The sequence below is a fragment of the Leuresthes tenuis genome, unplaced genomic scaffold (genome assembly GCF_036924035.1).
Source record: "Leuresthes tenuis unplaced genomic scaffold, fLeuTen1.0.hap1 SCAF_6, whole genome shotgun sequence".
Classification (NCBI taxonomy): Eukaryota; Metazoa; Chordata; class Actinopteri; order Atheriniformes; family Atherinopsidae; genus Leuresthes; species Leuresthes tenuis.
Genome location: NW_027325360.1, coordinates 11,505,539 through 11,532,020, shown reverse-complemented (window position 1 = coordinate 11,532,020; position 26,482 = coordinate 11,505,539). Strand labels below are relative to the sequence as shown.

The window sequence follows — 26,482 nt, the reverse complement described above, 5'->3', positions numbered from 1 at the left end:
AAAACTGTTGCTGAATTATTTTTCAATGTGTTCAAACAATAAATAGTTTTAAAAAAAATCCTTTCATCTCTAACCCATAACTACTCTTTTTGTTCTATCTTTTCCTTTCATATTTGGAAATTAGTTGGTCCTGTGTCAGAAAACTGTCACAGATTGTGTTTTGAGGAATTTAAGATTTTCAGGATTGAGGGATTACATTTCTTTGTACAATTCATTGAGTGTTCGCCATAGTCTACACTGTGACCAGGCAATATAAATTCCCAAGGAGCCCCCTTATTTGTCCTGAACGTATTCACTGGTGTTGCAGACAGAGATGTTGAGTAATATATATTTTTTAAATTTGATTCCAAACAATTAATTTGTTTTAACGTTAACCCTCCGTTTGTGACGGTCACGCCCAGCAGACTCCATCGTCATCCGGCCCGGTAAGCCACGCTCCCACGCTGAGGTCACACAATCAGCCCTTCCTCTGCAAGCTCCGGTTGGACCGGAGAGCTCCGATAAAAGCAGGGAGAGCTCAGTCCGAGCGTCAAACCAGAAAGAGCCGGACAACGCAACTACTACTGCATCCATACTGACAAGTGACTGTTTGAAATTATTTGGTAAGAGCGTTTTCTGTTTTTTTCAATTGTAATCGAATTTTCTCACGATGCAGATGGATGCACTGCACTGTTCTCTCCTAACAGCAGCTGCTTGTTGTGTTTCGATCTGAATCGTCTCATTGTTTATAAAATGGTTAAAAGGCAATATTAATGAACTATTCTTGTATTATTACATGTTGCATATTTGAAGTGTAAAGGAGGATTAGTTAGATTAACATTTTAACAGCTACAATGTTACTTGGTAATATCTCTGTATCTCGATCTGAAGCTTTATCTTTCATCTTAGTCGTGCAGAAAAGGATAAGCAAGTACACTAATTAAAAGTAATCGTTTATTTCTAATCTTAAAGTCATTGTCACGGTTCTCATAAAGTCTGACTATGCATTCAGTTTTTTTTTTGGACTGTTGCAATAATTTCAGCTTAATATTTTAGTCAAAACTGCTGAAACTCTAAATTACATTGTGTTTGCTCACTGATGTGGCGTCCCGATACCACAGTAGCTCTCTTTGAATTCAACTCCATTTGCACCTGCTAAAACCGGAGTGAAATTCATACACAGATGCTGACTTTTTATCCCTGTGCACTGTAAACAGTGTGAACAAACCTCTTAGAATATTGGAGCAGCCTTATTAAGTACTAAAAGAACAGTGAGTGTTTTGCTAAAAACTCAGTGTGAGTGTGTCTGTGAACCCCTTTGAGCCAAGATACACAAACCGTATCCCTGAGGAGTTGGCTCTTATCAGGATAATGAGATGGGTGAGCCAACACTGTCAACAATCTGTCCTCTTACTTGCGTCTTTCCAGTGCTGAGATTCTTCATCACTGATACTAACTGTTGCATGTTGAGAGAAAGTTCCGTTTCTATCCATTATCTGCATTCCAGGCTCAGCAGGGTTTGTGCTTCACACTGATGTTTGACTCGAAGGCTACGTAGGCTGGGTCTTAAAGATTTCAGTTAACAGAGCTGGATCAGATTGTTGGATGAAGGATTCGCTTCATCCTCTTTTGGCCACGCCAGACTTCTCTTTCCTGAGAAAAAACCTTCTTTCATATCTTGACGTTTTGCATCTTCATATAATGGCTGTGATACGGCCTATAAATCACTTCAATGCCTTCCATCTGTCTCTACAGTCCTGGAAGCTGGTATGACTCAGGACTACTCATTCTCATTTTGCTGACCTCTGGGATTTGATCTCCTCTCCTTCCTCCCTCTTCCCATGCTAGTCTCCCCTTTCTGTCTGATTTATCCATCCTTTCATGCCATTCCCCAAAGTAGACACCTACTAAATGTCTATCACTTGCTCTTTATATCAGAGTCTCTTGGGTTTATGAGTGTGTGTTTCTTTCTGATAAGAAGTTCATAGTATCCCACTGCACACAGAGGGAGGCTGGAAGGTAACAATGTAGCTCTCTGTTCTGTGACTTTACAGAAACCAGATCACAGCTGGTTTATTGAAGGCTTGCTGAAAACCCCCTAGAAAAGAATGCATAATGCCTTCTAAGAAGCTTACAGGGCAAGTCATCATATGTCATGACACATTAACTAAATCTACTCTTGCATGAAACTTCAGTTATAGAACAGCACCTTTTGAAGATATTGTAAAGCTTTAGGGTAACCAGAAAGTCAGTTCACAAATCAGTTCAAAACAGTTTTTATGTTCAGTTTTTGTTCTTATTCACACCACTTTTAAAAATTTAAATAATGTTTGCACTTCCACTAGTGCTGAGATATGTATGAAATACTGTTATTAAAGCAGTTCCACAGAGAATGGATCTGTAATATAGGTGTTTTCTCTGCTGGGTATCAGTGCATGCAGTCCTCCCACTGTGAGCACTCCAAAGCAATCTTTTATTTGTTTCCCTCTTTCCTTTAGTGTATAATCTTTTAATTTAAAAGGTCTGCGAAAGACTTGGCCCCTAACCTGCCTTCTTGGCAGTCCGGGCATTTTCTGTTATTTGTTTTTGCTACTGTGTAGCAAATTTGCATTATTCTTGATTTTTATCTGGTTTTGCAGGCTCTTGACAGAGTTAGAGCAGCTGCTTTACAGTTTGCTATTTTCACTTATATTGACTTGCTTGAGCCACTTCTGGTGACTCAAACTTTACAGTGTCGCAAACATGCCCGAAGTCCTCCATTTTTTTGTTGGTGGCTACAAGAGGGAATTTCCAATTCAAGCTTAACACATATAAATACTTGTAGGAGTTCTCATGGGTGCGCATCACCAGCCCTAATTGGATAGGATCCTCATAGACCTATTTATGAATGTTAACAGCAACATTTGTGGTTGCTGTAAGTATGCACTGAACATGAACCAGCACAACAGAAATGCTAAGTACTGGAGGCAACTCCACTTCTATGAGTGAGTGTAGCCTGTTTGGAGGAGAGACTGTATGAGGAAATTTGCCACTATCCAGATATTTGTTAAAGAGTACGCCTTTCGAAGACACCAAGATGAAGTAATTGTTTTTGTTTTTTTAAGATAGTTTTTGTTATTCTTCTTGCACAATGTGTTCTTCCCAACATACATGAGACACATACCTAAATTGTAGTATGAATGTAACACATGCACAAAAGCCCAATCAATCTGTGCAGGTGAACAGACAAACCAAGAATTGGCCTATTTTTAAAAATCAGGAAATAATGCAACTGTTTTTGCTTGTGCCAGCTGACCAATCAGAGCAGCCTAGGGTTTTTTTTTTTTTTAAGTTGGAGCTCAAAGAGACAGGAACTAAACAAGAGAGCTTTAGAAAAAGGATGAAAAGAGAGGCTACTGCTATGTTAATTAATTTCTTACATTGAAAACCTGGTAAACTACCAGAATAAAAACATGAACATAGTATAGCATCTTTAATTATCACTTCTGACTTTGAAGGAAGAGGAACCTCAGAGAAGCTTTAAAGTGCACTGCAAACTATAATTTGGACTTTGCAGCCAGGTGCAACTAAGCTCCTGCACCACCAAGCCATTATCACTTTGGCATTTTGGTCTTGTTGCAGGAATACAAGAATGTATCACATCCAACCTTCACTAACACACCATCATCATTACACAGCTGCGTTATTTGTCTGGTAAGCTCCTTTCTAAGATGCCAAAGACTGTGGTCATTGCTGAGGATATATTTAGTTAAAAACACAGAAATGCAACTCAACCAGTCACACTTCCACTTTTGGACATAACTACTGCGCGAGAGTGGGTTTTTGTATATGTTTCTTACCATCTGTCGCATGAGTTTACCAAGCCGAACTGCGGCAACTGAAACCCACTACTATGACTCAGAGTCTGGCTTCTACTTCTTCAAAGATGTTTCCATTTCATCTTTTCAAATTTGACCTACTAACAAGGGGAATAACAGTCTCCTCAGGCTGCATACTTGGTTGTACATGTTTCAGCTGTTAACAGGCTGGGTGTAACAGAAAAATGCTTTAACCCTATAACTGCTGATCATTGTCTGAGAGGTCTTCTCTGGTCCTAATTACCAAAATTGACTTTCATGTGTGTTGTGGTGGAGATGCCAGGAGTGTGTACACACTAAAGTTTGGTTGTGTCCAATCGATTTTTATGGTCCTTAACAGTCAGAAACAAAGGGTAAAAAGGGAAAATGTTTTTTGTTTCATTTTATTAGAACGTCTCTGATCTTTACAGCTTATGAAGTTCTTGTAAGTCCATCATTGCTGACAGTTCCATCTAAAACCTCGCATCACTGATGATTTGGTTACTTCTCCACCAATACAAAGTTTAACAGTTGTCACATGTAGAAGTTTGAACTTTGTGTCCAGTGAATACAGATTTGCATTAAAGGTTTTAAAACAGACTCCAAAAATGGCTAAAACTCGGGCTGGTTGTAAAGGAGTGGTGTTGATGACACCTAAACTGGGCCCCTTCATGTCAGATAGATTTTCAAAAGAGTGGGTCACACATGTGTTTACGTCTGATTTGTACAGAGTGCTTGTGCTTTTGTGCGTGCATGTGTTGATATGTACGCACGTTTCCGAAATGCATGGGGCATGGAATGGCAGCATTTCAGCAGGAAACACATGTTTTTAGCTGACAGGGCTGGAGAGAGGGGTGACTGAAAGGAGCTGAACAGCTGCACAAAGGAAACAAAAAGGAAACTGGTGTTGTTGTCACCCTGCCAGTGAGGCTCTGTTGGGGGCTGAAAGCAGAGGGTAGTGGTTGTTTCATTGGTTTGAGCCAGGGACACATTTATAAGGGACCTGTCCTCTTCATGGTGAGTGCGTGACTTTGTGGTTTTATTAGTCAAATCCTCAGTGGGAGCGTTTGTTCTGATGAACAATGGGCAGAACTGATAGTTTGTGGGTCGGGGTGTTGGATTAGCTCCACGTTCTTGAGCACTTTGTGTCTGTGTGTGGGAGGGTGTGCATTTGCCATTGTAGTGTTTTTTTTTTTCTTTTTACCCCACTGATATGTTAAAAAAAACACATAATGCTGTGTTTAATGAGCTCAGCCAACCACAGAAGGTGAGTCAGTGGAGAGCATAGAGGAGAGTACAAAACTGGCATGTATTCAGATGGTTATTGCTGTGTGTCTTAGTCTTGCACAAGTCTGAGGAAGAAGCTCCTCTCTGTTATTTTCTTAAACGAGCCTGACATTCTTTATGTAGCGCTAAGTTTTGCTTCTGAGCTCAAATTTGTGTGCAGCTGTCCCATTTTTCTTTCTACTCCTTCCTCTACTCATCTCCTCCTTCTCTTGTGACTCATGTTTACTCACTTAATTAAGGACCAGACGACACTCTCTTCCTCTTTGCTGCACAACAAAAATCTCTTCTCGCACCAGAAATAAGTCAAAAAGTCAAACATCCTGTTTAAATTCTTCAGAGGGTAATAAAAGTTTAGTATTTCCCTTCTGTTTCTATTAACTTTTATCTTTGAAGTCATGACTTACTGTATTGTCTCATATTGTTTGCAGGAAACCACCAACATAAAAGTTTTCTTTTATACATGCAGCCTTTCGTTGCAAGGGCGTTGGAATGAGTTACATATTGGGGGGGGGGCAAATACGCCTGTCTCCAATATTGTGGGGGACAGGTCCCCCCCGTTCACCCTGGTTCCTACGCAAATGGCTACAGGGTTGGGTAGATTGTGTTTTCCAACGCAGTAGTCTGGCTATTTTATGGAATCAAGAGAAGATAATGTACTTCCTGTTTATCTTTGTTGGAAAACAGACTGATGGACTATGTCAAATGTATACAAACTGTAGGCGGGGGCTCTTTGGTGGAATGTAAACAAATGAGCAAAATTTAAGGTGGGCAGAAAACTTTACTCAAACAATGCTGCACAATTCCTGTTTGGTTCGAAAGGTCCACTCAGCTTAAAGAAACTAGAAATGACCTCCAGGTTTCCACAAGTACCCCACCATTACTATCCCTCTGTAGCAGGCATACTATAGGGATGGAGGAAGGAAGTGGAACAGAGAAACTGTTCATAGTTTTCCTGCGATTATTGTCTCACCATTGATGACATATCTAAAGGATGACTAAAGTTTTGTTTTACAAACTTACAAAGATGAACGCCCTCTGTCTGTAAGTCACTCACCTCAGTTTGACTGAATTGTATGCAGATAAACAGGTTTTCTGCACAGCAATGAGACTTTCATTTTAGTTGTGTGTCCAGTCTGAAAAATTGCAGACATAAGGTCTGACAATTACCAAAATTACAACAATATGTGTTTGCATTCCACTTTTCAGCATTGAAGACCACTTGGACTGAAGACCTCTGGGAACAGCCATGACAAGTTCCTTTGAACTAATAGTTCTCCTTGCTGGTCTCTGCTGCTGCCTTGCGGACAAAGTAGGTAGTGAAGGAATGTACCATAAGCTGTTACTCAACCTTACGTCTGCAACAAATCCTGCAAACTTAACAAAAGCTTTTCCTAACTCATTCAGTTTTATATGGTTTGTAACCCATCTACAGAAATATTTAGTCTTTTTATTGTTTTTGCATTAGTGTCTTTGTTTCATAGTGATGCACTTGCAAATACTGACAGGTTTGAACATAATATATATATATGTGTGTGTATAGCTCGTAAGCTGACTGATGTCCTGCAGCGTACTCTGAACTAAAACTATCTGTATGTGAAGACTGTTTATTTTTTCAGCACCATAAAGAAATTGGCAGGCTGGGTGGGAAAGCAGCGCCATGCAACCAGCCTCCACGCACTGCTGCTTTGTGTTTAACTGCTCCTTTGCGTTGCAGGTGGAGCTGCGTCGCACTAAGCGAGGGACTCGTTTTTACAGAGGTGAGCCTGACAGGCAGCCAGCTAGACGGACCCTTTTGATTATTCATGTGGAGAAGTCTTCACCTTCCTATGACACCTCCCGTGAGCTTCATTACACTTCTGTTTGTCTTTTCTACCAACACCACCATCATCATCGTCATTGTCTTCTTATTCTTTCCTGTCAATCATGTGTTTGTTCTGCTTGTAGTTTTTGTATGTTCATGTTTGCATGAACCAGTTTTGATTTCTCTGTTGTCCTGTTTGATTTGGCTGTTTACTTAATGATCGTGTTTGTGTGTGTGCGTGTATGTGTCTGTTTCCTCAGTACTATGTGTGGATAGTGAGACCTCAGCAGTGCGTAGTATTGGGGACACTTGGCTGCGATGGAAGGGACAGCGTGTGGAGTATTGCCGTTGTGCATTAAAAGGACGAGAGCTTTGTCATGTTGTGCCCGTCATCAGTGAGTTTGACATGGATCAGTTTACACAAACACAAGCAGACCGTCTGACTAACTTCTTTTTTCGTCCATTTTCTTTACAATGAGTACAACATTATTGTCTTTTCGATCACTTCTGTGTCAGTCTGCCTGTCTGCCCTCACTCACCTCTGTGTATAAACCTATAATTTGCTGTTACAATCTAAGATTATTATTTTTTTGTTGGCTTGCCCCAGTCATGTGACCAGATCCCTGTTATTTCAGGGCATCCAAAACGAACAGCTTTTGGGTCTCGTTGTTTTTTTGAGGGGATATAATTTAGTCTGAGATTATTTGAAATACTCTTGCCAGACCAGCCATTGTGCGCACTTTCATCCCATCTGACGAATTCTGTGAAGCATAATTACCCCTCCCTCAGACAAATTATAACCATATTTTCAGCCAGCCAAACAGCCGTGAACTCAGAGAGAGGGGGTTGCTGTTATTCTGAGCACTAGACTTTTGGAAATGTTGACATAACAAATGAAAACCTGGACTGGTGAATGCATAAAACCAGTTCTGCTCCATGAAGAAATCTTTGGCATAATTTCTTAAAAGAGAAGCTACAGTACGCTGATGTTTGTTTTAAGTGACATAAGAGACAGAATGAGCCCCTCCACACATGCTTTTGCATATTGTGCAAACCTATATATCTCACTGTAACCAGTCATGTCCAATCATTCATGTTCTGATTGCTCAAACTGCTGCTGCCGCAAAAACTGGATGATGTGTGACTGACTAAACCGGCTCTCTGTCTGCCTTTTCCAGACTGCTACGTGTCTCAGTGCTACAATGGAGGAACGTGTAAGGAGGCCGTGTACACGTCAGACTACATTTGCCAGTGTCCCCCGGGCTTCAGCGGAGCTCAGTGTGAGATCAGTGAGTACTCACACTTCCTTTTTGAAAAAAAAATCATTGAAATCACTGTTTTACTTGGATGATTTAATCCAATTCCTTGCAATCTGGTCTCCTTTTCCTGCAGTCATTAAGAGCTGGTCACAGTCTGACTGCTTAGCTCAACCCAGTAATTGTTAACAAGCAGTCAACTCCCCGTTTATCTGTTTTCCAACAATTTCTATCATGACTGATATCCTTCAGTTAATCCTTTAAAGCCATAAAGATGGATTTGCTGTCATATTGACGAGGCCATCAAAGCCCATAAAAAATGTCAGGTGACCATAAAGTGGTGGAAACCAAAGTTGTGAACAACGGTATGCTTTCTCAGGCCTGGGAATGTGCATAGCAGAAGTCATTGTACTTCATATTGAGTCAGAAGCACATAGTTTTAAGGTTCCCAAACTTCTCTAGAGTTACTTTAACAGTGGATAAACTGAAAACTAGCTTAGTTTGTCTTCTTATGCAGCAACAGGTTCAACCAGCTGTTATACTTTGTCTAACCGTTACATGTTTTTTTTTTCATTTACTTAATAGCAGCAGTTAAGTCAGCCATGTCCATAAACTTGTGGCCGGTGACACAACAGTGATTAAAACAAGTTAGTGACACTTGATAAGATCACAGTCTCACTGTGTGACTCCATCGTTGGTGTCATGGGCCTGTGGTTTGCAGAGAAAATCATTAACGATGGAAAAACATTGTAGGATATGAATGTTTTTGTTTCTGTGGTTTTAGGAACACCCCACCCTAGGACAATTATCCAGAGCTTGATCGTCACAGTCAAGAGATTTTAGCAATAGAGTTAATATGGCATTAGTTTGTGTTTGGTCATTATTTGAAACCACTAAGCCCAAGTTGACCATTTATATATGATACATAAGAAAAAACTGTTTCTTAATCATTTGTCCAGAAGGTTGTGAAAGTTTTTTCCAGATCCAGTAAGCAGACTTTACTGTGTCAGAATAAATTAATCAGATCAGTTATTATGGTGATATCAGTCTCACATATAACTTGGTGACTATATCTGTGTTTTCTGTCTTTCTCCTACAGACACCAATGACAAGTGTGTTGTGGGACGTGGTGAAGGCTACCGTGGCACACGGAGTATCAGCAGTTCAGGAGCAGAATGCATCAACTGGAACTCTACGTCTCTGAGAGGAAAGAAGTTCACAGCTAGAAAAATAGATGCCAGCAGCCTTGGACTGGGAAATCATAACTTCTGCAGGTATGTGTATTGGTGCATTTGTGGGGAGAAGAAAATCTGGGATTTTAATGTACTCCAGCAAGTAAACCAAGGGTTGGATCTTATTATTGATTAAAAAAGATCCTAAAAAGTCCTACAGGAATGGTGCATTTAGCCCCTTTTAATGAAATTTGATTTAATTAATCTCAAAAACAAAATTTGATGCTGGAAGTGGCTCCAAATAATTCAGTAAAAACATCAGTTTGCTATAGTTTCAAAAGACACAATAAGACAATAAACTCTTTGTAGAATGTAATTAAGACAGTTCCCATCTCTCTCTTTTTCTCCACATTTACTGTCTTATCTTTGCTACAGTGGTGCTCCTAAGCGTTTTAATTTGTGTGTGACTGTGACACCAGAGTCACTAGAGCTCAGAAAAACAAATGAAAGAAAAATATCAAGATTAGTCATTCGTTTGTTGGACTAAATCCTCTAATGATAAGGACTGTTTTTGTGAGACAAAATTATATGAACATCTGATTTCAGTATCTGGTTTGAGATTCTTGTGAAGCAATGACATCAAAATGACCAGTCCTTTACATCAGCTCCAAGGAATTTTCCAAGGAAAGGACATTTTCAATTCCTCTGTACAGAGCATCTTCCAACTGTGGGATGCTGGGTAGTTTCCCCACATAGAATGCTCACCCCAGGTCCTTCCACAATATTTCCATGAGACTTATTCAGTTTATGGGAAATGTCTTATTTTTGTTTTAGAATTTACTGGTTTAATTAAAAATTCATTGTCCCAATAAATACAGCAAGCCATCCATACTCAGCTGCAGCAGAACTGACCCAAACCATAACGCTGCCACCTATATGTTACACACAAAAGTTTTTATGCTAAATACAGAAAAACTGAAAGGGCTGTCAAACTTTCAATCACCCTATCCGACTGCACAGGCTATCCATTAAAGTCATCAAATGTTCCCCGAAGTCTTATTTTGTTAAAGCTCATAGAGAGAATAATTTTTATTTTTTATTAATTTTATTTTTCAGAATTATGGGTTGTTTTTTTTGTATTTTTAGCCATTAACATGTTTATTTATCATCATTACTTCTTGCTATACTCCTCAGGAACCCTGACCAGGATAGCTCCCTATGGTGTTACATCTATAAAGGCACTCAGATTGCTTGGGAATTCTGTTCCTTGCCCACATGTTCTGAAGGTAAAGAGTTACCAAAACACCTCATATACACAAAGCTGAAATACCGTTAATTAAACGCTTAAACACTTCTGTTTGTATGTGTGTTTTTACACAGACAAGAACAGAGAGTGTGTGGTGGGCTCTGGTAAATCATACAGAGGCACAACATCTGTCACTAAGCGCGGTTCCCGCTGTCTCCCGTGGGATTCTCCTGCAGTCAAGCGCAAGCTTAACAGTGCTTGGAGATCGGATGCCTTGGAGCTGGGGCTGAGCAACCACAATTTCTGCAGGTAGAGCAGCACATATTGTACATGCAACAACTCTTTAGTGCTCCGAAAGATTATGACAACTCAGGTCCTTCTTCATCCAACAGGAATCCAGACGGTGATGCAGGGCCATGGTGTCACACCTACAAAAACATGATACTGACATGGGAGCTGTGTGACATACCCAAATGCTGTGAGTTCCCTCATTTTCATGGCTACATTAAGTGAGATTATCAAGAATAATGGGATTAGTTTTTTCTGCTGTAAATAGGCATAAATCAGTGTGACATGAGACTAAGGCTGCTTTCCCATTTTTTAGCAAGACGTCCATCTGTTATCACCACTCTTGGTCCTCGTGCTCCCACCACGAACAACAACAACAGAGGTAAGACATCCCCACAAGTCTATTATACAACAAATCTGGTGAATAGTAATTTTTTAACAATCCCACAATCTGCCCCCCCTGTAGCAACATGTGGCCAACGGTTTGACAACTCTCTGAGTCGCCCGTCATTCCGCATTTTTGGAGGCAGGGAGAGTGACATCACCGAGCAGCCGTGGCAAGCCGCCATTAATATTTACCAGAGTCGCCACAGAAATTACTTCCACCGCTGTGGAGGAGTGCTCATTGACTCCTGTTGGGTCCTGTCTGCTGCACACTGCTTTGAAATCAAGTATGAAATAATCTCATCCCTCACACATGCACACGTACATTTAAAATAAAAATAAGATAAAAAAGATCATCATATATATATTGTAAAACTTATAAAATGAGATACCTTTTGTTTTCAGCGATAAACCAGAAAAATTGCAGGTCATTTTGGGAAGAACATTTCGGAAGAGAAACTCAAGCAGCGAGCAGATTTTCAAGGTTGAGAAGTACTGGATCCATGAGAAGTTCGACAATGAAACATTTGACAATGACATTGGTAAGGAGGCATTTTAATCATCATATAACTTTTCTTTTATCTGTCAACTTTTTGGCATTCTTTATGTACATGTATTGAACATATTGTTAAAACACATCGCAACTTAATGAGGCAGATGGTTTAAAGTTACCAATGAAAACACAAAGAGAAAAGTCACCTACCATGTTTTTCCTTAGCAGTGATGATATGGAAAGCAAAAGAGGGCAGGAAAGGCTTTTTCAATCATTAAATCATCCCTCAGTCTTCAACCCACATCTTCCCAGTGTATTACCCTGACTTTCCTCTGGTCACTTTCCACTTGCAGCTATTTTGAAGCTGAAGACGGACATTGGCATGTGTGCTGTAAACTCTCCAGAAGTTCATCCAGCGTGTCTGCCCGAACGTGGGCTGATGCTACCTGACTGGACTGAGTGTGAGATCTCAGGTTATGGAAGGGACGCAGAGTGTAAGCAAAAATGGCCCTTTATTTTGAATTTTTCACATTCAATAACTAGTTCACAAGTACGTTGGTGACCCTTAGTTAACAGGACAGAAGGGGGCGCTGTTTGCATATTTTCACTCAACTCTTTTGTGGATTTGGGAGGCTGAATTTAAAACTCTCTCCACAGTTTCTGCAGAGTACTCTGAGCGTGTCAAAAGAGGATACGTCCGCCTGTGGCCCAAAGAGCGCTGTGTTCCAAATGTGCTGTCTGGACGCACAGTTACCTCCAACATGTTGTGTGCAGGAGACACCCGAGGCCTCGATGATGCCTGCAAGGTAAGGGTTTGATTTTATGATAAAAAGATTTAGATTTTGTAACTTAACCTCTTTGCTACTAAAAAAGTGATGACCTTACTCAATGTAATTATTATTCACCTGCAGGGGGACTCTGGTGGCCCGCTCGTCTGTCGAAACAATGACAGGATGACTCTGATGGGTGTGATCAGCTGGGGTGATGGGTGCGGGCAGAAGGATAAGCCTGGCGTCTACACACGTGTCACCCGTTACATCAACTGGATCAACAGCAAAATTAAAGCAAACCCAGTCTGAGGACAGAGAGACTGCAATGTTGTTGGATGACCCATGAACACAGGGTGAACAGCAGTGCTTATCATTTAGGAAAAAGAGGAATCCTCAGCACTCTGATTGTTGTGAGAGCTAGTTTATCTGTGGATCAAAGTCCCAACAGATGGAGGTTTAAAGTCAGCAGGACAGAGATACAGTAGAAGGACCTCGGTTTTGAGTTTGCGTTCTTTGTTTTCTGTTAATCACTCTATTGAATGTGACTGTATACAAAGACAGAAACAGAGAGCTGCGTCTTTCCTCCTTGTGGGTGACCTATTGAACCCCATGATACTTCCAGTGTTTTAGTGATTACCAAGGCTTGTCTTTTCAGCTTTGCCTTCAGCAAACCAGTGACAATACCATCAGGAAATATTTTCTTCATGGTGTTTCATACAAAGAGGTTACACTTGTAAATATTAGATCAGCAGCACTTTTACTAAAAGAGAATCCTCCCTCAGCAGAGGCATTTACTTTGCACAGTACTGTAAACTACATTGGGATTTTTTTTACTACTTCAAAGGGCATTTTTTTTATAAAGTTTGGGTCAAGATCAAAGCAAAACATAAGTTTATGTAAGCTTGATGACTTAAATGCAAGATGCTATTTGCTAAAGAGGTTCCAGACCTAAAGTCAAACCACTCTAATTATCTGCTGGTTCAGATTCAGCTTGCTTTTGCAGATTTTTATCTTTTAGCTTGCTGCCTCCTTACAGATGACAATAGATGAACATGCAGGAAACAGGAGATCCTCACTCCGTTCGACAATCCTGTGTCCTTTTAAACATTTAGTCAGAGGAAGTGAAAAAATGTTGCTTGCTCTCTATGTTTTTTGCACCAGAGCATTCTCCACCAGGCACCTGGGTTGATCCCAGCATGTATAATACACATGTATATTTCTCATTGTTATTTTTTTCTTGAAGTTTGAAGTATATCATATTGCTAATTGACTGCAAAGCTGAACTCCTTAAACTTGCTTTGTTCTGTGATAGACTCTTAAGAGAAACTTGAGTTTCTTTTGTACTAAATTAATATTTATGTGCGTTTTACACGGTTTTATAGAAACTTTAACATGTGTATTATTTTATGTATTCTAATTTATTGTCATTGTCAATGTCATTATAACCACATCTTGCTATATACTCCTTTGTCAATAAAAGAATATTTGTAGAAAAATTTGCTATGACTCTTTTTGGTTTGCTCTCCTCAAGCTCAGGTTCTCTAAAAGAGAACTGGGTGTTTGATGATTCTGTGTCTCAACTGTTTCTAGAACAGCCCCCTTCTAACCAGAAATGTCCAGTCTGCTGCTGGTACCGCTCTCATCTGGGTTTCTTATACTCCAGTTACCAATAGTACCAGTTTAGTACACTTTTTTTCACATGTACTCCTGTTCCTTCAGCTCCTGGTACTTCTCGACCTCTCTTGCTCCCTCCTGATCTCACTCCCATGGTGGATTGCCACGTCTATCCAGCTGCCATAATCTACTCCTTGTCTACATGTGGTTGCTTGGTTGTCCAGCAGCTGTGTGTCAGACTCAAACTTGCTTCTCTCCAGGATCTTTGCTTGTTCGCTGTTTTTCTCAGCTTTTTTTACTGGCATGTCCCAGCAGGTGTTGGAGACTATCCCAACCACTGTACCTTGTCCCAGCTAACATCTTACATCTTGCCACTACCTGTATAGTCACAGGGGCATTGTTATAAAGCCAGCACTGTAGGTGCTGTCTGCTGTGGCAGACCACTGCCTCTGTGGCTCTGCATTTCAGGTCTGTTCTAATCTCAATGTTTCTTGTTTGATCCTGGATAGTGGCTCTGATACTTAACCTCCTTGCAACTTAAAAAGTGACGACCTTACTCCGTGTAATTATTATTCACCTGCAGGGTGAATCCTCAGCCCTCATCTTTCTGTTGTTTGTACAACCTCAGTTTTTGCCATGACCTTAGAAGCATTATTTTCTTCCTGTGGCCACTTTACTACTCCAGCTGAGTCTCTAATAATGATAAATGTTATAGTATCTTATAGTACATATTGGGTGTACGTGCTAATGGCTTGACAGCTGAGCTGGGTGCAGTGCGGAGCTGTAATGAAACAGATACATTCTAACTAAAAACTTTTGATTTTACCTGGGTACAATAAAGGTCAAATAAAAAATAAATGAATAAAAACAAGATCACTCAACAACAAAATCTACTTTTCTTTGGTGAGGTGTTCATCTGAAGGCTTCAGCCAGTTGTTTACATGATCATTAGAGGCTTGTAATAGGGAAATTTGAAGCCATGTTCCTTCTGTGTAGCTGTTCATTTAGAGGAAGGCAGTCTGCCAGCAGGTGAGGCGGTCTGTCTGCCAGCCACAGGTAGGAAATGCAAATGAAGCCAATGAGAGCTGCTTCACATTCTCACTGTGTCGCACGCTTTCAATCTTCAAAACCATTTGCATCCAAGGACTGAAACAAAGACATTTCCTCATGACTCGTGCTGTGAGAGTCAACCCCAAATCATGACAATGGTAAAGTAAATATTAATTTTGTCATATTTTTACAGTTTGTTAACTTTGTGTGGAGAGAAAAGGAAGTGTGCTAGTGTCTATTGAAACCATTTTTTTAAAGCTTCGTGTAGTTTCCATCACCTCATCAATTTTCTCTTTTGAGTTCTGAATGGGGGAACGACAAGATGGCAGCTGCACTGTTAAAATCGTGTTGAATGTGAGGGCAGACAGAAAAACTAAGACAGCTGGTGTGTACAGATGACTTAAAGGCAAATGTTTACCTCCAGGCATCAGTCCTGTGCAAGGTCAAACAAGTTTGTACTTTGTTACAAAGTTTCCATAAATCAGCTTTTGTACAATTGTTCAGAATCTAACATATAAATTACCCAGATTTTGATCTTAAATTGGATGTCACCGTTTCCTTTGTGTGTGTTTCAACATTTTGTGTGAGACGCTGGATTCAAGAGGGGAAATGAAAAAATAAACCAGCACATTATTTGCCTTCATGATAATCAATGCAGCATTGTTGCTTTTCTTTCCAATGGTGTTGCTATCTCTTCCGCATAACAAGTTTCAGACTGGTTAACGTGACCTTGAGTTAAGAGTTAATTTTTTTAACCAATTTTATTTGTGAACTGGCTGTGATCGTTTCATACTGCTATAATTCGGTTGTCTGTTGCTAGTTTTTGGAAATTTTTACAAGGTCCAAAAGTGTCCTAAAAACTTTGCTCTAACATAAGTTGACATTAAAATAAGCACTAAACATGGATGCTATTTTCTGAAAGTGAAATCTCACCGGACAAGTACTTTACTATCTCTCTCCTTCAAATGATACACTGTGTTTGGCACCAGTCAATGCTTTTGCGGGCCCCTTATTGAGCGATTAGTAATTAATACCAAAACTGTGTGATAACTCAGAAACACTATTTTCATTGTGAGAGTGGTGAAACTTTTCAGTGGTACACTTCTTGTCCATGTTTGCATAAGATTTCACTTCACAGGTCGGCCACTTTTTTCTGCTGTTTGCTCTTTGAGCCACCTACACTTTTCTGATACTTCACACTCCCCATCATAGCGAAGTTACAGCAGGCAGCGGTTCAACACAGCAGATGACACAAAGCCCAACACTGTCACTGTAACTTGACCCAACCCTTCAATATTTGAACTCTTGCAAATAACTGCAGCAATGGACATAAATAGCACATACGCTTTGCAGTTCTCCTTATCACCTTATCTGATCCTATTTTTTAGTGGCATAGGCAGCTGACAATAAGGCAACTGTTTTCTATTCTGTTGTGTGACACACCTTTTCATCTATCAACAACCTCTTACTCTGCTCCAACACTTCCTCTACCGTTGCATGGCCCTGTGGGAAAATCTCCTCTTCCTGATTTCCCCTGATGTGCGTGTTAATCTCCTCCCGCTGACCTCAGTTAACATCACACACTGCAGATTATATTTCCTGCTTTATAACTGATATTGTCACGGGTATCATCATAATATGTAAATCGTTATTTGTACGGATAAAGGACAGAAAATTTAGCTTGAAAAGGATCCTGGAAACATAACCTCAGTCACTTAACATTGTTTCTCAGAAAGTGAACAAATTGCAATTACAAGAGAAGAAAGAAAATTACAAGAGAATCAAGAAATTTTCATGAAATAGCAAAATGCCTCACTTTCAACACTTATCATACTTTCTATGTTCAACGGTGAAAAAATGTTGGTTTCTGAGATTTTTTAATGACAGGCTTTGGCTGGTGTTGTCGTTGCACTGCAGCACAGTGTCTCTGGGAACAAAGTTGTAATATTTGTTACATAAAATTTGTCTGACTCTGACTAGACTGAAGTTACTTATCAAATCTAAATTTTTCATGTCTTTCCCATCCAGTGTAAACCACTTAACACCAAATTTGACCTCTTAAGATATATAAACTTAATAGTTTATATATAAACTAATAATAATAATAACTAATATAACCAAATCAAATTATTCTTACATGTAAGAATCTTCATGTTCTTTTAACCTTAAAACCTACTTTTAACATCACCTCAGCATTCGATGGTTACATACAGTATTTATTCCATCTCCATTCACACTCACTCGAGAGCTGTTGCTGTAATGTAATGTTTTCCATCTCCCATAAACAGATCTTACACGCTGCCATTGCCAAGCTTCTAAACTGAGCATGCACAGACATGGTCAATAAAGTGGAATATTGTCATTTTAGTGGAAGCTGATTCAACTGAATTAATATGTTGGGAAGGAAACAGCAATGTTTCCTTTATTACTATTAATCACTGTCCTGATTTACACTTTCAGCCATATTGTGCTAGTATATACTTTGTTGTCATAATAACATGTGATATAAACAATTCACCATGTGTTTATATATGCTGCTCAAAATACCTGTTAACTTGTATTTGGGTGTTTTGTACGGTAGTAGATCCATATCTGCACCACACAAAGCTCTATTGTAGCCATTCCATGACTTTCAAAGAGCAGCCACAGACTCAGACGGATAAAAAAGCTGATAGATGACTGCAAGTAAATGATTATTGACTTGACAAGCAGTTTAAGAGCAACTATATAACAGAGTGTCCATTCTGTTCTGGTGGCTCCTGCCTCTCAGCCTCTATTTGTCTCATCAAACCACTAAAAGCTGTATTTCACCAAGTTTCTGCTGTTTTTCAGAGCTTCTTTGGAAAATTCAAGAACCTGTAAGTATAATGAGCAAGACGTAATCCTAATTTATTCTTCCACGCAAAGATGCATCATACGATACAAAATGATTCTTTGAGCCTACTGTCTTCTCTCCCTTTTAGACACAGTGGACCTCCAGCTCCTCCCAGAAGGACAGGTGAGTTTTGGCTTCACATTAGACAAACATGATTTCATTCCTCTTGTGCATGTGCTCACGGATGCTTGTCTGTACATGTGTGTTCCAGATAACAACGCAGCGTTTGAATGGCCACAGGATGAGTTTGTAAGTAGGTGGAAAGAAAGCAGTTCTCTCCACATATTTTGATTATGACCATATTTCTCATAAAGTGTTTTTCCTGTGGGCTTTTATTGACTCATCAGCCCAGTGCAATGTACTACAGGAAAGCTTTGAGTCACCTGAGCTGTTTTTCTTTCACATTCAGCTAATAATGCAGATCCTATTCAACCATCCATCACCCACCTGAGATTTGTTTTGAAAGGGAGAAGTGGGAGGATGTCACTTACGCTCATGGTTACATTAATGCAAATGGTAATGATTTTGTTTTTTTATTAATACGGTCTCAAAGCAGGATGACGAGGAGAGCGACATGTATGAAGTGCCTCCCTGTGAGCGTGCACCTGTGAAAGTACCACAGAGAGAAGTAGAAGAGAACATTTATCTGGGTAAGGACACTGTGCTGAGTCTTACTTCAGTACATGTACTGAAAATAGACAATCTTTTTCTTTAAGAATTTGTGTTTTTTTAGAGAGGACATCCAACCCTGCTGTTCCACAAAGGCAGGCTGCTCCTCCACCACCTCGGCCAGGCAAACCCTCGGTAACAACATCTCCTGACATTCTGTCTTTGGGTCTCGCTGCAGCTGTCAAGAATTGTTTTATTACATTTGATTTGTTTTCATTAAATCATCTCACCTTTGTCATCCAGAAACCTCAACAACGTGAGGAGTTCTACCCTGATTCCAACACCAAAAAACGTAAGTCATCATTGTTTGCTGTTTTTTAAAATTAATTTTTTATTTAGTCTTTAATCTCCCACACTTCATCTCTTTAATCTGTAATCCTCTGTCAGCCCCAGAGATAGACCGAAATGAGAAGCCTGGGAGGAAGAAGATGCCTCCTCCTCCCGTCCGCCCAGCTCCTGCTTCAGTCCCTGCTCCTGTTGAGGAAGGTGCAGCTCCACCATCAATAATAAAGTTCAAATAAGTATCAGTTGAGGGCCAGGCAAGAAGGTGACAAGGCAACCACACATACTGACAAAAATATGTGGTTTGTGTGCTATTCACAGAAATACAATCAGCTGTCCTCTCATGCAATGTTGCCTTGAATGTTTTCTTTAGAAGAAGAAATTAAAAAGCACAACCAACGAGCAGCAGCCCATACCAGTGAAAAACAAAGTGGAGAGTGCCACCTACTGAGGCACCTCTGAGCTGCACTTTTTGTGCCTCAGAAACTCCACTTAACTCATCAACAAACTCCAAAGTGATCTTCAAGAACAGAAAAGCAATCCATAGTTTTTCATTCTAATAAATAGATAGATGCTTTTCTGCCTGAAAGTTCTGCACTTCACTCATTCATTGTTTATGGAAACACGTCTATATTCTAAGTCTTGATGAACACATCAAAGCTATTGTTATTATCTGAGCATATGAAGACAACAGTCTTAAAAAATAAAATGATGTTTGATATCTTTAACGTCTCTTTTTAAGAAATGTCAAGAACTTTCTTACGTGCAAAATTTCTGCTTTAAAATATTTGACCTCAGTAACACTACTTATTTTGCAAAACGTCCCATTTCTACATAATGCACATAATTTCTACATAATTATTAATGTTTTTGTGTATGCAGCAAAATATTTGCATCGTAATTAAGTATGCAGTCACAAAACATTTCAATATGCAGAAAATGCAAAAGTATCTAACTTTAGTTGTACTTTAGTACAATATGTGCTTGATAAAATGCAGGGTTATTCTTTCAGCTACTTAACGAATACACTGACTGAATAATGGCTTCTGTGTTTAACTGCGAGTACAATTGCTCTATATGACAGTGTAGTGGGTGTCCGGTACAACAACATAGATCACAAGAAGTGTGTCTTGTCTTTCAGATGTTTATCTGGATCCAAATGAAGAGCAGGTGAGTTTAACTAGTTTACTTGCTATCTAAAGAGGGGCTGATAATTTGGGTATATTTGTGAGATTATTGATCCTAAGTGCTTGAATAGAAAGCAACCAGACTTCTTTTTCTAGGTAAGCTGTAAGCTGTACAGTGAGAGTTTACATACACCCTGATGGAGGCTGGATAGCTGAGCCTACCTTTCAGGATATTGGAAATGTTTGGACAGGTCTTTTGATATTCAGTATCTACATAACACTCCTTTAGGATAACACTAAAGAGACAGTATACAGTACTTACAATCTGAGGCTTTTATTCCCGTGTAGGTGTAAGCAGACACCTTCAACGTGTATGCACCCAAGGGGGCTATTGTGTCATAAAGGGCTGGTTGAGGTACCAATATATGCTGCTACATATAAGACAATCCATAAGTATAGTGATACAAACAGACAGAAGGTTTAATATCCCCTGCAGAGCCTAGAAGACCATTTAACATTAGCTCAGTCAGAGAGAATTGAAACCAAAGAGCTGAAACTCAATAAACCTCGATTAAGCAACATAAAAATGTTACATTTTTAGGCACCTGCCTAAACACTTAATGCTCCTTTTGTACCTGTATATCCTGTCTTGATATTAGTCATACTGTGTTTCAGGAAGATAATGATGACTTGTACTTAGAGCCAGAAGCAGGTATGTACTTTACATAAACTTGCCTTAAAGTTTTGATTATGAGTTTGCATAGCAGTGTTTAATGAGATGGTGATCACCCAGACAGTCTGTTTAATTTGACTACTTCAAAATCTTAAGAGAAAGAACACAAGATCTCATATCAAGATGATTGAAAAAGCTACAAAAATGCTAATTTCCCTGTTCCTCAGCTTGCTCCCCTGCCTCACGCGGGCCAAGGATCCCTCCGTCTCCCAAGACAGCTCCTGCTCCCATAACTATGTAAGTGCACCTCAATTTTAGTCATCCATCCTCAGATGATGGCATTCACTAACCTTATGTAACCTGCTCATACTGTCCTCAAATCCACAAAACCTTAGGGTAAAAGTTATTGTAGTGGCATTGTACTGTAAATAATGTCAAACACATTTCATATTCAAACAAAATTCATATTCTCATTATCTTCAGAGTGAAGCCCCCAGTTCCCAGAGAGAAGTCTGTGAGTGTATATTACTTGTTATTTTCACTGACCTGAGGCTGGCAAAACAGAGTCTGCAATGGCAAATGAACTTTTCACTCAGTTTAAACTCACCTGTATGACACAGCAGCAAAATGTATTTCCTCTCTTTCAGAATCCAAAGCCTCCTCCCATGAAGGAGTTAAAAACAGGTGAGGGGTAAAATCTTTGTTACCAGAAAAAAAAAGTACAAACCCTGTCCAAAAGACTGGCTTAGTTCAAAATGACGACGTGCGCATACATTACCTCTGCAGCTCTTTCAGTTGAAGATAGACGTACCCCTTTTCCCACCAAACTCCCCCCACCGACTGGTGTGAAGCCTCCATTGCCAGTAAACCTGAAAGAAGCTAAACCCAGGTAAGAGTAGAGGTAATGGAGACTGTTTAGAAAGGTAAAACTATCAAACAGTCGTAAAGCAGTTGATCCATCCTGAAGTTCCTGAATACTTCAGACTTAAACTCAATTCTCAACACTGATTCTTTCTCTTCTTTCCAGTCCTCCAAGTCCTCCTGTGGCAGACAAAAAACCTGTTGGTAAGATCACTTACGTGTTTTTTTTCTTACTTAGATGTAATCTAAACTTTGCATAGATCAAATGTAATAGTTGTTTTTTTTTTAATTATCTTGTTGCTACCAAATAAAGCTTTTCCATTACCTTGTCATTTTCTCTTTGTTTTAAGGTGGAATGAGGGCGACCAAACAAACAGGGAATGAGGTATGGCATCAGTCTGAACAGAAGATCTAGTTACTAATGTTGGAAGAAGTGCTCAATACTCTTCCTCAACTAAAAGTACTAAAAACAGTTGATGTTTTGGGGCCTCATTTCCAAAAATGTTCTCTGATTTACACTTGAGCTTCATTTAAAGATTATTCCAAACAGTACACTTATATGTTTAATTAAAAAAACTTGTTTAAGCAGTTTATAAAAATCCCATTTGTAACTGTTACGAACTTGTGGTTTCTGCACCACAAATCAACTTAAACCTAATTCCGGGGGAAAGAAAAACAATCTATAAATCACAGATCATTGTGAACAAAAATATTCTAGTCTCTTAAACCTCTCTCCTCTTGTCTTCCAATAATCCAAATAAACTATTTACAGAACACTGCATGCTGTTTTCAATCACAAAACACCTTGAATCTTATGATTGCTGTGATTCATCAAACTTAGAATTCTTTCACATGGCTCATAAAGTTCCTGCAAAGTTCGTGCAAAAGGCTTTAAAGCATATGTGTTCCACGGTGCTGCCTCCATCTCCCCTTAAAGGCTCAGTAACATCAAATTTGGTGTAAAGAAATGTTTTTAAAAATTATGTGTCTTGTACCTAGAACAGTAACTAGTAACTAGTTTTTTTTAGATACTGTTGATTTTATTTTAGAGTTTGTACTTGAGATTTGAAAATGTTTATTGAGATTGAGAACAATAGGAGGGGTCTGATCAGGCCAAGGGAGCTGACCAATCAGAGCAGACTGGTCATTTTTGGAGATTGTCTCTACTTTCAGTTTTAACTGGAAATATGGGAAATCTGTCATGTCAGATGTAAGCTTTGAGATTAGAGACAATCCCAATGCCAAAGTCATGTTTTATCTATAACTACTTGGGCATGGTTCTCCAAAGTCGACATGAATAACTTTTTGGACAATTGACCGACAGAAATGCAACATCATTTTTATTACTATTATCTAATATATATAAAATGACGTAAGGAAAATAGGTATAGTTGTTTCACTTTAGAATCAGCGCCCTCCTCAGTCCTCCCACATACTGCACTGCCATGTGTCTATGGGAGCTTTGAAAGGAACAAACAAACAATGGCTCGAAAGCAGAACTTTCACATTGTTCACATATATCAGAACTTGGACATAGACGAGGGTTAGTTAGCTGGTTGCAGTCGTTGGAAGGACAGCATTACATCCAACACCTATCACTACTTTAATTGCTGCAAAGTAGATTAATGTAGTGGTTCTAGACCTTGGGGGTTGAGTCCCTCCAAACAGCAACTAAACAATTCTTAAAAGCTTTACGATAATTAGAAGAAGAGGAAGAGGAGAGGAGTTTCAAATCAATTGGATTTGATTGAATTATGATTACAATGAATTGAACTCCAATTGGCTTGAATTGGACTGTATTATTTAAGAGTCTTGAGATGACATTTGTTGTAATTTGGTGCTATATAGATAAAACTGAATTGAGTTATCCAACACAAATTTGAATAATTTGACCTTTTTGGTGCTTAAGTGAAGTCAGTTAAGTTACATAACAAATTTGAACAACAAGCACTGTCAGAACACTGCAGATATTAAAGAAAAACAAACAAAAAAACCCTGATCAAAATAACAAATTTGTACACTGAAACAACATTAAAACAAATCGAAAAGCAATTACATATTTGACTACCTGATCTTGCAAGTTCTGTATCTCAGCTTCAGTGACGCTGATGAGAAAGCCTGATCTGACCTGAATGCCCGTCTGGATGGCAGCATGCTTTTACAGAATGCTTAGGTCCAGTCCATTCAATCAAATAGAAACATAACTTTATGGTGTTCTTGCATTAAACTGGTCAATGATGGCACGTGATATATTTTGTGTACAAAAAAGTATAATAATTCAGGAATTTACATGACAAATATAATATACATAATGAATATAGATGTTTTTTTCCAGAAATATAGATAAGTCCAAGTATAATGATGTAGAGCACAACTTAAACCTTGGAACATGTACTATTATTTATACATTTAATGTGCGTCACATCCCAGGATAAAGAGTGGTTTGCAGGAGATTGCAGCAGAAAGACGGCTGAGGATCTCTTACAGAGAGTCAACAAGGTAAACTATCTTATCTCATGTTGAAGTAAACAACTTGTGGTGGGAGTGCTATTTCTATAATACATAAAGCTTTTTTTAATACTCCCTCAATTCATCAGTCTCTCCCTTTTATTTGTATTTGAATCCTCTCCTTTAACTTACAAGCTTGTCCTCTCATTTTTCTGCATTGCAGGATGGTGCCTTTCTCATCCGGCACAGCTCGGCCCAAAGCGCTCGCCAGCCATACACCCTGGCTGTGCTCTACCAGCAGAAGGTCTACAACATCCCCATCCGCTTCCTGGGGGACACGCAGGGCTATGCTCTTGGAAAAGAGGGCAAGTGCAACGAAGAGGTGAGGGAAAGACAGGAGACAAAGAGAGCTGGATTTGAGATTTAATGGAGCTTTATGAATAAACTTGTTGAAGTACTTTTCTCCCTTTACTCTCCCCTCTGCCATAGATTTTCAACAGTCTCGACGAGATGATTTCTTACCACAAGAATAACCAACTGCTTCTGATTGACAGCAGGAGCCAGGCCAAACACACGGCACATTTAACTCATTCTGTACGCCCTTAAAACTACACTGACATACAAATGTTGTGCTAACATGACTCATGTGGTTAAAGGTACAAACTGAAAATTTCCCTCATGGAAATACTGTAGGCTAACAGTGTGTCTTTCACAAAGGTGCAGTCACACCCCTATGAAACTTATCATAGTGAGAACAGAGACCTTTCAATGAGAGACATCGAAAATGCTCTTTGACACGCAGCAGCTGCAAGACACAGCTGCAACGTAACATTAGGTTTGAACTTAACTGTGGTTTGACAAAGGGATGTTTCTCTTTTGCACTGTCATCATTATAATGACTATTGTACAAGTTAGCGTTTCTCTAGAAAAATGGAAACCGTCACTTTGTTGCTGTAACATTCAGTCAGTTTTCCCATTTAATCAAGAAATTAGTTCATTCTGTCAGACCATGCTAATTCAATGATTTCTTTGGAGTTAAAACCCATGAATGTATGCCTATAAGGCATCCAACGACCTAACAAGAGCTTCTTAGTGTGCAGCTAACTTATTCCCCATCACTGTTTTTTATCTTTTACTGTTACATTGTGTTGTTTGATCGTTTTCATATATTAATATCACTCATTTGTTTAAAGTACAACTATGCATCTTCTTCTGATTTTGAACATTCTGGGTTTTTAGTGAGATATTCTAGAAACTGTGTAATACTGACTAAATTACAACTCACTTGGACTGTTTTTATTCTATTTCTTTAGCTATGATTTCTCTATATTTAAATTTGTTGACCAGTAACTATGTTAACCTGCACTCCAGAACTGACCAAAGGTGTTTTTGTGGTGTGTGTTGTTCATTTAGAGGGCTACAGTAAGTGCATTTCGAGACTGATGTTAGATTAAATAATTTAAGTAAATTCAACCTTCCACTGTTGTCGAATCTCTGTTTGTTATGCATCCTAATCAGTGAGGGTCACCAGGACCTGTGTGCGTGCATGAGTGTGTGTGTGTGAATTGCTTTCCTGCAGCTGTTGACCAGACACTGGTGGATCCACCTGCTTCCTGTCAGGGTGAAACCATCTCCTCTGTGTTTAAAGCATAAATCTTGGTCCTGGAACAACAGACTGTGTGATGATTTAATACTTAAAGAGTAAAACTATAAACATAGCTGACTTACATTAATGTTAAATCTAACATTTAGACTACTCTTACAGATCACAACTGCAAATAAATGTACTGAATCAACTAAATTCAGCCATTGAAGTGTCAAGTTGTGGTTGGAATTTGCCAACAAAGTGTGACATGGCATATGGAGGAAGCATACTTTCCGAGCTTCTTATGCCCTTAACTTTTTAGAAATTGCTTATGTTGTGTAGTTTAACTTTTTAAGTTGTTTAATCATCATGGTAGAGTTCAAATCTGGTTGAAAATGCAAATCTTGTGCGGCTGCAGATGCAGTATTTGTATGAACTAGAGGTAACAATGGGCATCTTGTAGATTAGATGACTGCTAATGACCCACCAAGCCAGTCAAAGCCCAAAGAAATGCAGCATACAGTGCTATCTATTTCTTGTGGTGAAGCCAGAAGCCAGAAGAACGCAACTTTGCAAACTTAAGCTGTGCTGCCATGTTCCTTTTATAGAGAAGAGGCTTTCACCTGCAACCCTTCCAAACAAGCCATACTTATTCAGTCTTTTTCTAATTGTACTGTCATTGACTTTAACATTCAACATGCTAACTGAGGCCTGTAGAGCCTGAGATGTAGCTCATTTTGGGATTAATTTATTGGAATGTCCACTTCTGGGAAGATTACCCGCTCT

At 39.2% G+C, this 26,482-nt stretch overlaps 2 protein-coding genes across 6 annotated transcripts; both read left to right on the top strand.

Annotated features, from left to right (window-relative positions):
* Positions 1 to 474: 474 nt before the first annotated feature.
* Positions 475 to 13,363, top strand: plat (plasminogen activator, tissue). Of its 4 annotated transcripts, none has more exons than XM_072387577.1 (15): positions 475 to 602; positions 6,309 to 6,411; positions 6,817 to 6,859; positions 7,164 to 7,298; positions 8,082 to 8,192; positions 9,259 to 9,433; positions 10,526 to 10,617; positions 10,712 to 10,886; positions 10,970 to 11,055; positions 11,182 to 11,247; positions 11,332 to 11,536; positions 11,655 to 11,791; positions 12,096 to 12,236; positions 12,400 to 12,548; positions 12,654 to 13,363. In XM_072387577.1, exons 2-15 carry the CDS (start codon positions 6,349 to 6,351, stop codon positions 12,819 to 12,821), a joined length of 1,746 nt encoding a protein of 581 aa, XP_072243678.1. In that variant the 5' UTR covers positions 475 to 602; positions 6,309 to 6,348; the 3' UTR covers positions 12,822 to 13,363. The 4 variants fall into 4 exon arrangements, with proteins under 4 accessions (XP_072243678.1, XP_072243676.1, XP_072243679.1 ...); XM_072387575.1 differs by having other exon boundaries at positions 6,817 to 6,940; XM_072387576.1 differs by lacking the exon at positions 475 to 602 and adding an exon at positions 4,542 to 4,832 and having other exon boundaries at positions 6,817 to 6,940.
* Positions 13,364 to 15,140: 1,777 nt separating this feature from the next.
* LOC140309641 (uncharacterized) lies at positions 15,141 to 25,207 on the top strand. Of its 2 annotated transcripts, XM_072387574.1 has the most exons (20): positions 15,141 to 15,182; positions 15,271 to 15,334; positions 18,009 to 18,034; positions 18,140 to 18,174; positions 18,263 to 18,300; positions 18,605 to 18,701; positions 18,785 to 18,855; positions 18,964 to 19,012; positions 19,108 to 19,206; positions 20,144 to 20,172; positions 20,805 to 20,841; positions 21,030 to 21,099; positions 21,286 to 21,316; positions 21,450 to 21,486; positions 21,589 to 21,691; positions 21,830 to 21,867; positions 22,014 to 22,048; positions 24,094 to 24,162; positions 24,335 to 24,493; positions 24,601 to 25,207. In XM_072387574.1, the coding sequence occupies exons 2-20, from the start codon at positions 15,326 to 15,328 to the stop codon at positions 24,715 to 24,717; spliced, it is 1,149 nt and encodes a 382-aa protein (XP_072243675.1). In that variant the 5' UTR covers positions 15,141 to 15,182; positions 15,271 to 15,325; the 3' UTR covers positions 24,718 to 25,207. The 2 variants fall into 2 exon arrangements, with proteins under 2 accessions (XP_072243675.1, XP_072243674.1); XM_072387573.1 differs by lacking the exon at positions 15,141 to 15,182 and having other exon boundaries at positions 15,197 to 15,334.
* Positions 25,208 to 26,482: the final 1,275 nt, after the last annotated feature.

Coding starts and splice junctions, on each gene's coding strand:
- plat (XM_072387575.1), top strand. CDS start 6,349: ATGACAAGTTCCTTTGAACTAATAGTTCTCCTTGCTGGTCTCTGCTGC. Junction 10,618..10,711: donor CTTGCCCACATGTTCTGAAG/GTAAAGAGTTAC, acceptor GTTTTTACACAG/ACAAGAACAGAGAGTGTGTG. Junction 11,792..12,095: donor AACATTTGACAATGACATTG/GTAAGGAGGCAT, acceptor TTCCACTTGCAG/CTATTTTGAAGCTGAAGACG.
- LOC140309641 (XM_072387574.1), top strand. Junction 18,301..18,604: donor AATGGCCACAGGATGAGTTT/GTAAGTAGGTGG, acceptor ACGGTCTCAAAG/CAGGATGACGAGGAGAGCGA. Junction 18,856..18,963: donor CTCGGCCAGGCAAACCCTCG/GTAACAACATCT, acceptor TTTGTCATCCAG/AAACCTCAACAACGTGAGGA.